At 40.8% G+C, this 16,161-nt stretch overlaps 1 protein-coding gene across 9 annotated transcripts in view; it reads left to right on the top strand.

The window, feature by feature from the left end:
* MARK3 (microtubule affinity regulating kinase 3) overlaps positions 1-16,161 on the top strand; it is a 107,543-nt gene that overhangs the window by 23,235 nt on the left and 68,147 nt on the right. For all 9 annotated transcript variants that reach the window (XM_089908240.1, XM_022576005.3, XM_022576006.2 and 6 more), the window contains one exon: positions 15,999-16,052. In XM_089908240.1, the coding sequence (XP_089764366.1) occupies positions 15,999-16,052 (54 nt within the window). Of the gene's footprint in view, positions 1-15,998; positions 16,053-16,161 lie in introns of those variants that run through there.

Consider the following 16,161-nt stretch of genomic DNA (forward strand, 5'->3'; position numbering starts at 1 on the left):
TTGGCCAGTTTCCTTACATAGGTAGAGATGATGGGTTAAAAGAGGAGTGGAAGAGACAGACCCTCTCTCCTTTTACATAACATGTGTGCTGGAGTGTGGCTTACCATGTTTATATCTAGTAGGTTCTCTCTCCAGAAATGGCTTGAATCTGACTAGATAGATAGTACGTAAATTAAAACACTTTTTTAAAAATTTGAAATAAACAATTTTATTCTTTTTTTCCCCCTATTGTAGGTCTTAACCAGAATCATATAAAATGTAAACATTATAGAAATTCGTTATGTAGAAAATAAAATTCCTTAAACTTTCTCTCCTCAAAGAGGATCATTTTCAGCAGTTTGGTGTAGATTACCACAGTTTTTTATATACACAGTAACTTTTTGTTTATTTTAACAAAAAGGGACTCATGGGACTTAATGGTAATTTTTCTTAGCAACATACTTGATCACGTCTGGATCTTAGTGCTCATAGATCTGACATTATGTTTAATGGAACGTCATCTTCCAGTGTGTGCTGGCACCGTAGTTCACCCCCGTTGGTGGGCATTGGGTGGTTTCTGATTGTTTTGCTATTACAAATATCTGCAGTGAACGTTCTTTAACAACTTTCTGTGCTCTCATTAAGAGTGTTTCTGTAGGATAAATTCCTAGAAGTGTGGAGGTCCTGGGTCAGAGGGGACGAATATTTGATACTGTAATAGGTTCTGCTAAATTGGTTTTGAGAGAACGTTTTACTATTTTATTAGCCCTACCGGAATGAATGAGAGTGCCCATTTTTCTACACCGTTACTAACATTGTAGATAATTTTTGTCTATCAGATGAGCAATAAATCTATTTTTAAAAAAAGATTGCTTTTTCCTGATAACTACTTAGATTGATGATATTTTCGTATATTTGTGTCATTTTCTTTTTAAAATAAGTTTCCTGTTGTATGTCCTTTATCCATCTTTCTTTTTCTCTTTTAAATCTTAGCGATTTAAATATTTTATGTGTTTCAGACATCAGTCTGATCAGTCTGATCTGTCTGGGTTTCATGTCTTGGTGAGAAAGGTTTACTTCCAGGATTTTTTAAATTGATTCTGTTTTTTATTCAAATACTTCTGTGGCTGGCAACTGAATGTTTAATTCATTTGGTATGTATTTTGGGGGATTAGTATGAGGTGTAGGGCTCTAATTTTTTTTCCCCTGTGTGCATTACTGCTTGTCCCAGATCATCTGTTCTCTCCCCCTGTTTATTAAATTCCCTTTTGTTTCTCTGATTTCATTTATTTAATTTTGTACCCATATCATGGTGTTTTTATTACTGCACCTTTTGATTGTACGTTTTGATTTTTTTGGAGTAGGTTAAGTCCCCTGCTGATTATTCTTATTTTTAAAAAATTTCATTGCTCTTTTTTGCAATTTACTCTGTCAGATGAATTTTATTTCATTTCATTTCATTCCATTTCATTATTTTGGTGGCACCATACAGCTTGCCGGATCATACTTCACCGACCAGGGATTGAACCCAGGCCATGGCAGTGACAGTGCTGAGTGGTAACCACTGGACCTCCAGGGAACACCCAGTCAGATGAATTTTAGAAATAGGTTGCCATGTTCTAAAAACAGCCTTACTGGAATTTTGATTGGATTAATTTTGATGAAATTAATTGAATTTATAAACTGATTTGGGAGGCAATTTGCTGTTTTAATGATACCAACTGTTTCTATCCAGGCTTATGAAGTGTGTCTCGATTTTGTTTTTAAGGTTCATAATTTTCTTCATCTGGATTTTGCATAGTTCTTGTTATGTTCATTCCAAAGTGTTTTATAATTTTTGTTGCTGTTGTGAATGGGGTTTGTGAATATATGGGAAGGCTACCAAATTTGCATAACATCTTGTATCTGAGCACCTTTTGAACTTACTCTTATTTTGGATATCAGAATTAAGCAAGTTGATGTTATTTTTTAAATTATACATCATTTTTTATTTTGATGTACAGTTCTATGAATTTTAACACATTTATAGATTGATGTTACCAGTACCGTAATCAAGATACAGAACAGTCCCATTACCTCAGAAAATTCCCTTGTGGTCCCTTTATGGTTGTTCCCTCCCCCATCATAACCTCCTGCAACCACCTGTCTATTCTTCATCCTCATAATTTTGTTTGTTTCAAGTCTGTCAAGTAAATGAGATCATACAGTATATCTTCTCTAATGCCTTTGAGATTGATCCAGGTTGTTGCATATAGTATTCTTAGTTTGTTCTTTTTTTTTTTGCGGTACGCGGGCCTCTCACTGTCGCGGCCTCTCCTACTGCGGAGCGCAGGCCCAGCGGCCATGGCCCACGGGCCCAGCCGCTCCGCGGCACGTGGGATCTTCCCGGACCGGAGCACGAACCCGCGTCCCCTGCATCGGCAGGCGGACTCTCAACCACTGCGCCACCAGGGAAGCCCAGTGTGTTCTTTTTTATTGCTGAGTAGTATTCCATTGTATGACTGGACCACAGTTTGTATCCACTCCTACACTAAAGGACATTTGAGTTGTTTTCATGTTTGGCAATTATGAATAGAGCTGCTATAAACATTCCTGTACAGGTTTCTGTGTGAACATAAATTTTTATTTCTCTAAGATAACCCAGGAGTGGGATTGCTGGGTCATATGGTAAAAAACTGAAGTTTTTCTAGAAAGTTGGTTTTATTACAGGTTTATTATAGTATAATATTCCTAAAGAAACTTAAAACTCTAGTCTAGTTATTATTTTTATCACTTGGTACTGTTCTCAGCCCACTAGAAACTAAAGTTTTTCCATCAGCATTCTCTTGCCCTTTTATGGGAATGTGATGTATCTTTCCTATTGAGGTAGTAAGAGCACTAAAGGAAACCCGGAGTGCACCAGAAAGTGGTGTTGGTGATTCAGAGACTTAATTCATTCTGAGTCAGTAGGAGATAAAGAGTTACTATATGTTAAAGAGACAGTTTTAATTGCTGTCATTGGGATAAGACTAGCAATGTAGTAGAATTATATAGTGGAAAGAATTCCCTGAAAGAAGAGAGTGGGGATAATCTATATCATGCACTTACGTCACAAGGACATTGTGAACATAAAAGATACTCAAGAAAATTTATGTGATGGAAGAATGGCATTTTTACTGAACAGACAAATTAGTTTTTGTGGTTTTTTTCTGTTTTATTTGTCTGTTTTGTGGGGGGTGGGGTGCGCACCGCATGACTTTTTGGGATCTTCGTTCCCCGTCCAGGGATTGAATCCAGGCCCTTGGCAGTGAGAGTGCCGCATCCTAACCACTGGACCGCCAGGGAACTCCTGTGAACAGACAAATTAGGTTAATGAATTATAACCAAGAGAACGTCTTACATCTAGTGAACAGTTTCTAATCAAGTCTTTAAATAGAATGATTGTGGTAGAAGTCCACTGTAGATGAGACCTGTCTCTCTAGGATGGTTCTTAATTTTTAGACCAGAAAAACACCAAAATCCTTATTTTATATATATTTAAAAATACAGGCACCAGTCATAAAATTCATCTGATTTAACTCTTTGATGAAAATGCTACCTATTGTCATAGAAGCAGCTATCCCATATTTGGGATTTGGGGATGTTAGTTCCATCTTCTGTCTTGGTTTTGGCTAGCTTTTCACAGCTGAAGATTATTTTGGTTTTTGAAATAATTGTTTGTTTTAATATTACAGTTTTCTTTCAAGTCAAGTTTTTCTTTCAAGTTCATTTTTCCCCATAGTTATTTTCATAGGCCCCTAGGAATCTCTCCCCTAACATGAACTACAGAAGAACTCACTTGTATCTGTCATTTGGTACTTAATTGAGACTGTTTTTTTACTGCCTTAAAAAATTATTTTCCAAAGTAATACATGCATATAGCTTAAAAAGTCAAATAATACTAAAAAGCTTCTAACTAAAATCAGACTTTCTTTGCCTCCTCTTTATCATTCAGTACCATTAATCAAAGGCTCCTACTTTCAATTTTCTAGGCTCTTTTTTCTGATAGTCTTTTGGTTATCTCCTGATTTATAATTGTAGACATCACTGACTTTCTCCTTATGGAAGATGGATATAGCTTTCTTATGATTCACTTCCACATCTACTTTCCTTTCCTCAGCCTTTCTATTGCAATGATATATTTGGTTAAAGTTAGATTTTTTTTTAACTTAAGCTATGTAAATGTTGTTCAGTGTTGGACCACAATAATTTATTTTCTTATATAATTTTTTATTTTGTCTAGAATTAATAGTTGCCTCAAGTTTTGTGGGTTTTTTTTTTTCAACTTTCTCATGGTTCTATGTATTTTCTGCAAATTGATCCAACATATCTTTCAAATACCTTGCAGTACCGATGCATATGATGTAACATATTAGTTCAAGAGAGAATAGGTGGGTAGAGGTTAAAAACAGCAAGATAGTGCTTTCAAGGCACAGATGAATGGGGTAGTGGCTACAGGGAGATGTCAGGCCAAGATATTTTTAAAAAGATGGGCAAGGGCTTCCCTGGTGGAGCAGTGGTTGAGAGTCCGCCTGCCGATGCAGGGGACACGGGTTCATGCCCCGGTCCGGGAAGATCCCACGTGCCGCGGAGCGGCTGGGCCCGTGAGCCATGGCCGCTGAGCCTGCGCGTCCGGAGCCTGTGCTCCGCAACGGGAGAGGCCACAACAGTGAGAGGCCCACGTACCTCAAAAAAAAAAAAAGATGGGCAAAATACCAACATGTTTGTCTGCTAATGGGAATAATTTAAGGGAAAGGGTAAAAATGGTGCTTTGAGGAGACGAGCTGGAATGGGTGAGAGGGGGTGGTAGAGGTATTGTCTTTGGATAACGTGGACAGTCCTTAGAAGTAGGAGGAAAGTAGAGGGTACTATGCCAATATTCTGCAGGTGAGTGGTTCTATATGAGGGTGGGAGCTTGAGAAGTTTTCTTCTCATTGCAGCTCTTTTTTCAGTAAAATAGAAAGCAAGATTACCAACTAAGAATGTGACTGTCAAGGAGATAGGAGATATTAGAGATCTGAGAAAGTTACAGTAATTAACAGGTTAGTAGGAGAGTGAATGGACTGAGAAATATAGTAGAATTACCAGGCAGCCTTAACACTTCCCTGAGGTTACTGATCATGGATTTAAATCGGGAATAGACAGCCTGGATGTAATTTACTGTCCAGCAACATTCAGTTAACCAGACACAGGCATAGCATTTGTAGATGGTTGGGATTTTATTATAGTAAGTAGTGAAATGGAAACAGAGCAAGGGCATTGATTTGGAATACCCAAGGGAGTGATTTCAATTAAAGACAATAGATTTAAGTAGGAAGTAAGTACTTGAGGGAGAAGGCAGACCATAAGAAGGTGGTGGGATCAATGGCTGTGGATCCCGGTGAGTTCAGATAGTCATTGGGATTCTAGAGTGGGTGGGTGGGAAAGTTAGGAGGAGGTGGTTAGAGAGTGGGAAACTCAAGATTAAGATCGTAGTGGGTTTTCCGATATTGGTAGTTACAAAGTCTAGAGTAAAACAGTGTAAATGGCTTTTCCCCCCACCTTTCTAGCAGCTTTTTAGACTCTTCTCATTTATCCATGCTGTTGAGAAATTTCACAGTGAAGTGCCAAGGAGTTGGTCTTCATTCTTTGTTCCTGGTGCTCATTGAACCCTTTCAATATAAACATTCTTGTCTTTCAGTTCTGGAGAATTGTCTCATTTTATTATTTAAAAATCGTCATTCTAGAATTCCTTTTTTTTTTTTTGGCTGTGTCATGTGGTTTACAGCATCCTAGTTCCTGACTAGGGATTGAACCTGGGCCCTAGCAGTGAAAGTGCCGAGTCCTAACCACTGGACTGCCAGGGAATTCCCAAGAGCCTTGATTATTTATTTTATTTACCTATTTACTTATTTATCTACCTGTCTTGGTTTTCTGTCTCTGTTTCTATTTTACTTTCTGAGTGATGTCTTTAACTTTATCTTCCAATCTTTCTGTTAAATTTGTTTGAGTCCCTGCATGTGTCCTCCTCCTAGCTCTTTCCTTTTCTGATATTTGTCTTTGTAGTATCCAGTTCTGGTATCAATACTGTTTCTTCTGTTAACTCTCTGAGGATAGTAAAAGCTTTCTTCTTTTTTTTTTTTTTTAAGTAGATTTTTTGCTCCCTACATTGTTTCTCTTTTCTCTGGGATTCTTTCTTGGTGTCTGTCTTTCATACAGAGACTTTCTTTGGAATCTGGTAACCCCTGGTTGTCTGTGTCTGTTTAAGGTGGAACCCTAAGAAACTGATCAGAAGCTGGTTTGCATGTATAGGATATGTTTGACCACAGAACTTTCCTTTGGGAGTCATCCAGTGCTTTTATTGGAGTACCCAGATATCTTTGTCTTTAGATCTCTTCTCTGGGACCATTCTGTTCTCTAGGTTAAGAATCTTCTGTTCTGCCCGAGAGGAGCCATGGTCCCACCCCTCTGCGGCAGTCTGACACTTAATCTCCGCCCCGCCCCCCCCCCCGCCCCTTTTCATCTCCATGCCTCACTCCTGCCCTCTCCTGGGCCTGTTGACCTTGAGTCCAGAGCCTCGTTGTCTTCTCCGCAGAATAAGTTTACAGTCCCTTAAGAACCGGTGGTCATTGGTTTGGTTGGGGAGCAGCAGCATTCTTTATACAGACTTTTGACTTTGGAATTAGCCTAGCAGCTCCCCTGTCACCTTTGGTCCCCTGGGACCTCCAAGTCTGGAGCCGTTTCCAAGTCATGCTGGGGAAATCACACTGTTTCTGGTTATAGTGTCCTTTCCTCTGTTGTCTCTTCTCTCTCTTTCACAAAGTTATTGAAATAGCTTTCCCACTGTTGTCTTCTCAGCTTGTTATTGTGCTCTTGTGGCTGTATGCTTTTATTGTCAGTCTGTGTCCTCTCTCCTACACTAGAGGAGAAACCAGAGAGAGGCCAGAGGGAAAAAGATTCAGTCTTGAACCTCATTTATCCTTGGCCTCTAAATACTCAATAACTATTTGTTTTGGAAGCGAACAAGCAGGACGGTAAAGATAGCCTTAGTATAAGTCTGATAACAGATACAGCTGAAAATGGTAAAGATGATCATCATGGTTCATTGTGGAGTATTCACATAAACCCAGTTCCCACAAATTAAAAATCACTTAATTACATAGCTGTGACACTTTTTTTTTAATTGTAGTAAAATATGCATAACATTTACCATTGTAGCCGTTTTTAAGTGCAGCTCAATGGCATTAAGTACATTTGCAGTGTTTGCAACCATCACTATCCATCTTCGGAACAGATACAGTCAATCCCATTATTCACAAATTCCATACTTGCAAATTCACATACTACAAATTATTTGTAATCCCAAAAATCAGTACTCGCTGTGCTTTTGCAGTCTTTTTCAGACACGCACAGAGCAGTAAAAAGTTTGAATTGCTTAATGTGCGTTTCCCCAGCTGAGGCCCAACAAGGTGACACTCTGCCTTCTTTCAGCCTTCATACTATAAACAGATGCCCTTTTTGTGGTTATTTAGTACACATTTTCCACATCTTTGTGCATTTTGTTGGTGATTTTATTGTTTAAAATGGCCCCCAACTGTAGGGCTGCGGTATTAGCCAGTGTTCCTAAGTGCAAGGCTTTGACGTGCCTTACAGAGAAAATACATTTGTTAGGTAAGCTTCATTCAGGCATGAGTTAGATGGTGCTGTTCAGTGTTAATGAATCAATAATGTGTAGTAAATGAGGTATCCTTAAGCAGAAACACACATAAAACAAGATTATGTATTGATCAGTTGATGAAAATGTTATGACCAGGGGCTCACGGGAGTCTTAACTCTTTCCCCCTAGGAACAGTGGTTCAGTATTTACTAGTTCAGTGTTCAGACTGACGTCATAGAATGTAATTACCGTGAATAACGTGAATCAACTGTCCTTTTTTTTCTGAAGGAGGAGGGTTAATTGTTACTGGTATTTTCCCCTAACAACAGATATATGGGAAGGGGTATTAGAAAAGGGTATGGGCTTTCCTCAGATGTCTGATTCTTGAAAACGTTTTTAAGAGCGGAGAAATAAGAAGCACATTGAGAGCTCTCTACATGAGGTGTGTGGAAGGTGCTGCTCAGGTGCCTGGCTTGGCTTCACGGTGGCTGGGAGGAAAGTTGGCCTTTCGCTGGGACCTTCCGTATTCAAGGCACTGAGTTATTTTCTCTGGTCATTACTGAGTTTTTCCTGGATTGCACCCTTCTTAGAGCATACTCTAGGCTTGTATGTGCCCTGCTCTGGGTGCCTCTGATTTTTGTCCCCCAGAAATTATTTAAAGTCACTTGTCTGCTGATGCCCCCTCTCCCATTCTCTTTGCCATTCTTTGTCATTTTGTCTTTATTGTTTAATTGGACTGTCAGGTGGAAGAAGAGAGAATGCATGTGATTAGTATGCCATCTTTAACTGAGTGTCCTCATTATGGGTATGAAGGAGCTTTTCATTGTTATTTTTATTCAAGTTAATTATATATTATACAGTTTAAAGAGTCAAGGCTTTTTTTTTTTAATGTGTTCCCTGCCCCCTCCCACAATTTCCTAATCTCCTAAGATGGCCACTTTCAGTCTTTCAAACTGATTCTTTATGTTTTACTTTCATATATTTTAATAGCATGTTTTATTCTTAATTATTTTTTCAGTTTTAAGCATCATTATCTATTGACTTCACTATACTCTTTTAAAGTCATCACTGACTTTTAAAAATTAACTCCTTATTGATATATAGCACACATCCAGAAAAAGTGTGAACATTTGCTTAACCATGACCCAGGGCAAAAATATACCATGACTCGAACCCCAGAAGTCCTCCTTTGTACCTCCTTCTAATCATTTCACTGTCCTTCCTCCCCAAGATAACCACTATCCTGACTTCTAAAACACCATATTCTGTTTTTTTCTCTTAAAATTTTACTAATGGAATCATACAGTATTTATTATTTTGTGTCTGCCTCTTTTACTCCACCCTGTGCTTGTGCCATTCACCCATTTTGTTTGTATTGTTAGGTTTTGATTTGAAGTTTTATTTTGTAGGGAGCTGTTATAGTTGATAGGCTTGTTCTCCGTTGCTGTAGACTGAATTGTGTCCCCCAGAATTTAGATGTTAAAGCCTGTTTGGAGGTAGGGCCTTTGTGGAAATAATTAGGTTAAATTAGGTCATAAGGGTAGGCCCCTGACCTGATAGGATTAGTGTCCTTTTAAAAAGAGACACCAGAGAGCTTGCTTGCTTTCTTCCACTTGTAAGGACACAGTGAGAAGGTAGAGGAACTGCCCATGCTGGCACCCCGATCTCTGACTTCCAGCTTCCAACTGAGAGAAAATAAATTTCTGCTCTTTAAGCTGCCCAGTCTGTGGTATTTTTTGTTTTGACAGCCTGAGCTGACTAATATACCGTTCTTCTGGATTATTGTGTCCTCTTAAAGGACTTGGGATCTTTTTTCTGCCTGCTCTTGTAGATGCTGGTGGTTGTAGATGCTTTAACACCAGTCAGGAGCAGGGTGTAAGGATCTTTCGACCAGTGGTTAATTGACAGGAAGTGGAAGATACGGCTTTTTCCTCCAGTGAGTATTTGCTGCAGGTTTGTTGGACTCTTGATTTGAGGAATGTTGGGCGGGGGGGGGGGGGGCGCGGGGGGAAGCCCTTCTCATGTGTGAGCTCTCTTTATCCCTATTTTGTAATTTTCCACTTTGCTTTAGGCGTCAGAGTGAATAAATGGAATTTCCCAGAACTTTACACAAGTGCCAGGGACACTCCTGTTTCCTTGCCTAGTGAATTCCCTTGGCTTTTGCTGTGCGCGCATGCATGCGCACACACACATACACGCACACACACACACACACACATCCTCCACAACCTTGGGAATGAGTCAGTGGTCTTCTCTCCAGTCTGCATCTTTCTGAGGCACCTAAGTGATGCCCCACAGTTGCCTCCTCTTTTGGTGACCTCGAGGTCTGAGCTCTTCTCCAGGCTCCAGCTCTGGGCCAAGGTTATTTTGGTAGTGAGTCATCCCAGCAAGGGAACTGGAAGGAAGAGGGGATTAGGAGCTTCCCCCTCAGTTTTCGTTGACACACATACACACATCATGTTAAATGATAATGTTTCACTCTGAGGACACTTGCTTTTGATAAAATGACTCTCTTCTACAGTTTGATTTAGCTGAATGCAACACATTTTTTTTTTCTGTTTTTGCTTTAGATACTTTTTGAACAGCAGTACTTGAAAATGAAAATGTATAGTAACAAAATCAGAATAGAATCTTTAGAAGGTGGATATTGAGCAGAACCGGAAGAAGCTAGTGATCAAAGGGCCTGTCATGAGAATAGAAACAAAGTCTCAGAAGATCAGAGGAAAGAGGAACTGGAAAGGCAGCATTTTTGATGGATTTGGCCATGAGAATGAGGAAGAAAACAGAATTGTGGCCAGAACAGTGTTATTGAAGGGGTTTCTTTGGAAATCCCTTTGGGAGATGGAAATCCCTTGGATCTTTTGGAGATCCAAGTATACCACATAAAATTACATATGAAAGTAAAGTTTGAAGAAAATTCATTCATTCAACTTTAAATTATTTTTTTCTTTTTTGGCCGCGCCACACAGCTTGCAGGATCTTAGTTCCCTGACCAGGAATCGAACCTGTGCACCGTTCAGTGGAAATGCAGAGTCCTAACCACTGGACTGCCAGGGAGTTCCCTCAGCTTTAAAATAATGGAATTTTAAAACCACATTGTTGGGCTTCCCAGGTGGCGCAGTGGTTGAGAGTCTGCCTGCCGATGCAGGGGACACGGGTTCGTGCCCTGGTCCGGGAAGATCCCACATGCCGCGGAGCGGCTGGGCCCGTGAGCCATGGCCGCTGAGCCTGCACGTCCAGAGCCTGTGCTCTGCAACGGGAGAGGCCACAACAGTGAGAGGCCCGCGTACCGCAAAAAAACCCATAAAAACACACATTGGTATTTGTTAAAGCACCAGAAACCCTGTTTCTTCACTGTTCTATCTCCATCTCTGATGTATGTGTGGTTACTAATGCGAGTATTCAAGGCCTCAGATCACCCCAGTAAGCGTTTATTGAATGCTTCTTGTGTACAGGTAGTGCTCTAGGGCTATAACAGGATGTCTTCTCCCCATTGAGTTATGCACAAGGTGGTCATTGTTTGCATATTCCAGCAGCCAGTATTTCCTTTAGATTTATTTACTGTAGTTTCCATCAAGACTTATATTTTCAAAATATAGAATCAGAATTTTGACTTTGCTTTTTGCAAGCACACACACTCATTAACTCTCCCTCCTCCACCAATTCTGATTTTTTCCCTTCCCCAGTCAGGGGTGAAGGGGTGGTGGGTTCCTTGTACTTCAGGGTCAGACTCACTGGATGCCTTGCTGCAGTCTTTCCCTTTCTTTAGCTCCTTAGGAGGTTAATAGGTTCATAGGAAGTAATCAAATGGCATGGGCAGATGGAGGCTTTAAACCAAGTTAATCAGTTAAAAAAAAAAAAAAAGCTTTAATATGAATAGTGCAGCAGTTCTTGAAGTAGGGATGTGGACCCCTGGAGGTTTTCTGAGACCATTTTAGGGGGTCTGCAAAATCAAAACTGTTTTGGTAATACTATTTAAGACATTATTTGCTTCTTCCATTCTTTCTCACGAGCGTACAGTAGAATTTTCCAGAAGTATGTGACGTGTGATATCATAACAGATTGACTACAGGAGGACATTTGAGAATTTCATTAAAATGTTATTTATATTAACACTAATAGACATTTTTTCCCAATTTTTTATTGCGATAAAATACATATAAAATGTATTATCTTAACTGTTTTAAAGTGTATATTTCAGTGGTATTAAATACATCCATAATGCTGTGCAGCCACCACCGCCATTCATCTCTAGAACTCTACATCTTATAAAACTGAAACCCTACGCCCATTAAATCCCCCCTCCCCCCTCCCCCCAGCCCCTGGCAACCACCATTCTCCTTTCTGTCGCTATGCTTTTGAATACTCTAGGGACCTCATAAGAGTGGAAGCATGCAGTATTTGTATTTTTGTGACTGTTTTATTTCACTTAGCATAGTGTCCTCAAGGTTCATACATGTTGTAGCAGGTGCCAGAATTTCCTTCCTTTATAAGACTGAATAATATTCCATCTTATGGATGTGCCTCGTTAAGCTTTTCCATTAATCCCTTGATGAACTTTTTTATTTGGCCATGCTACGTGGCTTGTGGGATATTAGTTCCCTGACCAGAAATTGAACCTGTGCCCCCTGCAGTGGAAGTGTGGAGTCCTAACCACTGGACCTCCAGGGAAGTCCCCCTTGATGATCTCTTGAGTTGCTTCCACATCTTAGCTATTATGCATAATGCTGCTATGAACATGGGTGCACAAATAGCTTTTTAAATCCTTGCTTTCGGGCTTACCTGGTGGCGCAGTGGTGAAGAATCCACCTGCCAGTGCAGGGGGGGACACGGGTTTGAGCCCTGGTAGGGGAAGATCCCACATGCCGCGGAGCAACTAAGCCCATGGGCCACAACTACTGAGCCTGTGCTCTAGAGCCTGCGAGCCACAACTACTGAGCCCGTATGCCACAACTACTGAAGCCTGCACGCCTAGAGCCTGTGCTCCACCACAAGAGAAGCCACCGCTGTTGAGAAGCCCACGCACCGCAACGAAGAGTAGCCCCCAGTCACCACAACTAGAGAAGGCCTGCGGCGCAGCAACGAAGACCCAACACAGCCAAAAATCAATCAGTCAATCAATCCGTCCATCCATCCTTGCTTTCAGTTCTGGGTACATACCGGAAGTGGAACTGCTGTATCATCTGGTAATTCTATTTTTAATTTTTTGAGGAACTCTGTACTTTTTTTTTTTTTTTTAAACAGTGGCTGTACCATTTTATACAGTCCTACCAACAGTGCACAGGGATTCCAGTTTCTGCACATCCTCACAAAGGCTTATTATTTTCTGGGGGTTTTTGGCAGTAAGCCATCCTGATGGGTGTGGAGTGGTGTTTCCTAGTTTTGATTTGCATTTTTCTAATGATGACGGATGTTGAGTGTCTTTTTTATGTGCTTATTGACCATTTGTATATCTTCTTTGGAGAAACATCTCAAGTCCTTTGCCTTTTTTTTTTGCTGTATGCGGGCTTCTCACTGTTGTGGCCTCTCCCGTTGAGGAGCACAGGCTCCAGACGCGCAGGCTCAGCGGCCATGGCTCACAGGCCCAGCTGCTCCGCAGCATGTGGGATCTTCCTGGACCGGGGCACGAACCCGTGTCCCCTGCATCGGCAGGCAGACTCTCAACCACTGCGCCACCAGGGAAGCCCCTTTGCCCATTTTTAAATCAGGTTTTTGTCGAGTTTTCAGAGTTCTCTGTATATTCTGGATATTAATCCCTTATCACATATGTAATTTGCAAATATTATTTCCCATTCTGTGGGTTGCCTTTTTACTCTGTTGATAACGTCTTTTGATGCATAAAATTTGAAATGTCATGAAGCTTTGCCCTGTGTTTTCTTCTAAGAATTTGATAGTTTTATAGGTCGTAGATTTAGGTCTTTGATCCACGCTGAGCTAATTTTTGTATTTGATGTTAGGTTAAGAGTCTGATAACTTCATTCTTTTGCATGTGGATATCATTTCCCCAGCACCATCTTTTTTTTAATTTTTAAATTTTATTTATTATTTTTGGCTGCGTTGGGTCTTTGTTGCTGTGTGTGGGCTTTCTCTAGTTGTGGCGAGCAGTGGCTACTGTTTGTTGCAGTGCGCAGGCTTCTCACTGCAGTGGCTTCTTTTGTCGCGGAGCACGGGCTCTAGGCGCTTGGGCTTCAGTAGTTGTGGCTCACAGGCTCTAGAGTGCAGGCTCAGTAGTTGTGGCTCACCGACTTAGTTGCTCCGCGGCATGTGGGATCTTCCCGGACCAGGGCTCAAACCCGTGTCCCCTGCATTGGCAGGCAGATTCTTAAGCACTGCACCACCAGGGAATCCCCCGCCCCGGCACCATTTGTTGAATATTATTATGTTGAAATGAGTTGTTCAGCAGTTTTTTTTTGTTTTGTTTTGTTTTGTTTTGCGGTACGCAGGCCTCTCACTGTTGCGGCCTCCCGCACCGCGGAGCACAGGCTCCAGACGCGCAGGCCCAGCGGCCACGGCTCACGGGCCCAGCCGCTCCGCGGCATGTGGGATCTTCCCGGACCGGGGCATGAACCCGTGTCCCCTGCATTGGCAGGCGGACTCTCAGCCACTGCACCACCAGGGAAGCCCCAGCACTTATTTTTAATTTATTTTTCTTTAAAAAAAATTTTTTTAAATTATTTTATTTATTTATTTTTGGCTACATTGGGTCTTCATTGCTGCGCACGGGCTTTCTCTAGTTGTGGTGAGCGGGGGCTACTCTTTGTTGCGGTGCACGGGCTTCTCACTGCGGTGGCTTCTCTTGTTACGGAGCACGGGCTCTAGGCACACAGGCTTCAGTAGTTGTGACACGTGGACGCAGTAGTTGTGGCTTGTGGGCTCTAGAGCACAGGCCCAGTAGTTGTGGCTCACGGGCTTAGTTGCTCTGTGTCATGTGGGATCTTCCCAGACCAGTGTCGAACCCACGTCCCCTGCATTGGCAGGTGGATTCTTAACCACTGCGCCACCAGGGAAGTCCAGCATAATCTTTAAGAATATAAAGGGGACCAAAAAGTTCTAGAACCGTTGACAAAGAATCTTTGAACACTTTCCCCAGACTTTGACTATAGTCCCTTTCTTCAGTGGTGCTTCTTATTGGATCTGTGTTCTGAGGGACACATAGTAGGAACACAGCCTCATTGACATGGGGTGAGATCATTTGTTGTTCTGGACCTCAGGTGCAAAGCTGGGTTAATTATGTTCCCTAATTCATGGCAAAGCCTCTGTCTTCACTTACGTTTCCTTCCGTCCCCTGTCATCACCCCATCCCCCCTTCTCGATATCCATAGTTCCTAGTTCTGGTTAGCCGTAGTTCACTTTTTTCTTTTAATTAATTTTTATTGGAGTATGGTTGCTTTACAATGTTGTGTTAGCCTCCACTGCACAACAAAATGAATCAGCCATACACATACAGATATCCCCTCCCTTTTGGACTTCCCTCCCGTTTAGGTTACCACAGTGCACGTAGTTCATTTTTAAGCAAGAAAAGACAGACTGACTAGGTGAGGATGTCGGTGCAGGGTTAGTACAACTTAATTTTTTTTCTTTTTTTTAAGATAAGTGCATATAATTAGAAGCTGTAGCTCTTTCTTCCTATATCTTAGTGGCTTATTTTTAGACTGCCTCACCCCTTTTTGAACAAAGACTACTAGGGGACCCATTTGTTGTCTCTGTACATACTCATTTGGTTAGCTTGTTGATCTGAAGCTAGGGCCTTTTCCTTCTCTAAGAGTGCCTTTTCCTTCTCGAAGAGCTAGTGCCTCTTCCTCTTCTCTAAAGAGCTTTTTTATTGAAATTAGATGTTTTTAAAGTTTTCAGATTCAACACCAACTTACTTGTTCGTATATTTACTCAATTAACCAGCTCCCACTTTGTGCCGGACACTCTAGAAAACATTTTGGGCTGTATAAACTATAAAAGCTATAGTTCCTGCCCTTGTATCCCAGAGTCAGATAAAATTAAAGTGTCAGAAAATAATGAATAGATTTGCTACATTGCCATATTTTTAGAATTGTTTTCATTGTATAATCTCTCTCCCCTTTTGGGAGGGGTTAGGAGGTGGTTTCTGGGAGACTTTTTTTCCCTGTGTCTATAGGTAACTTAAATGTAAAATGTTATAAAATACCCTTATTTGCATGAAGCCCCTCTTGTCAATTATAAAATATTTATAAAGTGTAAAATATAATTGTAACTGGTTGAGTTTTAGGTTTCTGAGGTTTGCTTACGTGCTTGCTATTTAACAATGCTACATGTCTGGGCATTTACAAAACTATTACTAATTAGTCTATAATGACCAAATTCTTAAAATCCATAAATATTAATTTTTTTCTAGGTCGCAATAAAAATAATTGACAAAACTCAGTTGAATCCAACAAGTCTACAAAAGGTAAGATTGGTCCAGTATCCAGTTTTTTTTTTAATGATTTTCAGTGCTAATTGTCATCTAATTTGTCCATTAATTACCTTTACTATTATTTTTATTTATTGTATTTAGT

This window comes from Delphinapterus leucas, chromosome 2 (assembly GCF_059928025.1).
Source record: "Delphinapterus leucas isolate spDelLeu-1000000601 "Yukka" chromosome 2, BTC_Dleu_Yukka2, whole genome shotgun sequence".
Classification (NCBI taxonomy): domain Eukaryota; kingdom Metazoa; phylum Chordata; class Mammalia; order Artiodactyla; family Monodontidae; genus Delphinapterus; species Delphinapterus leucas.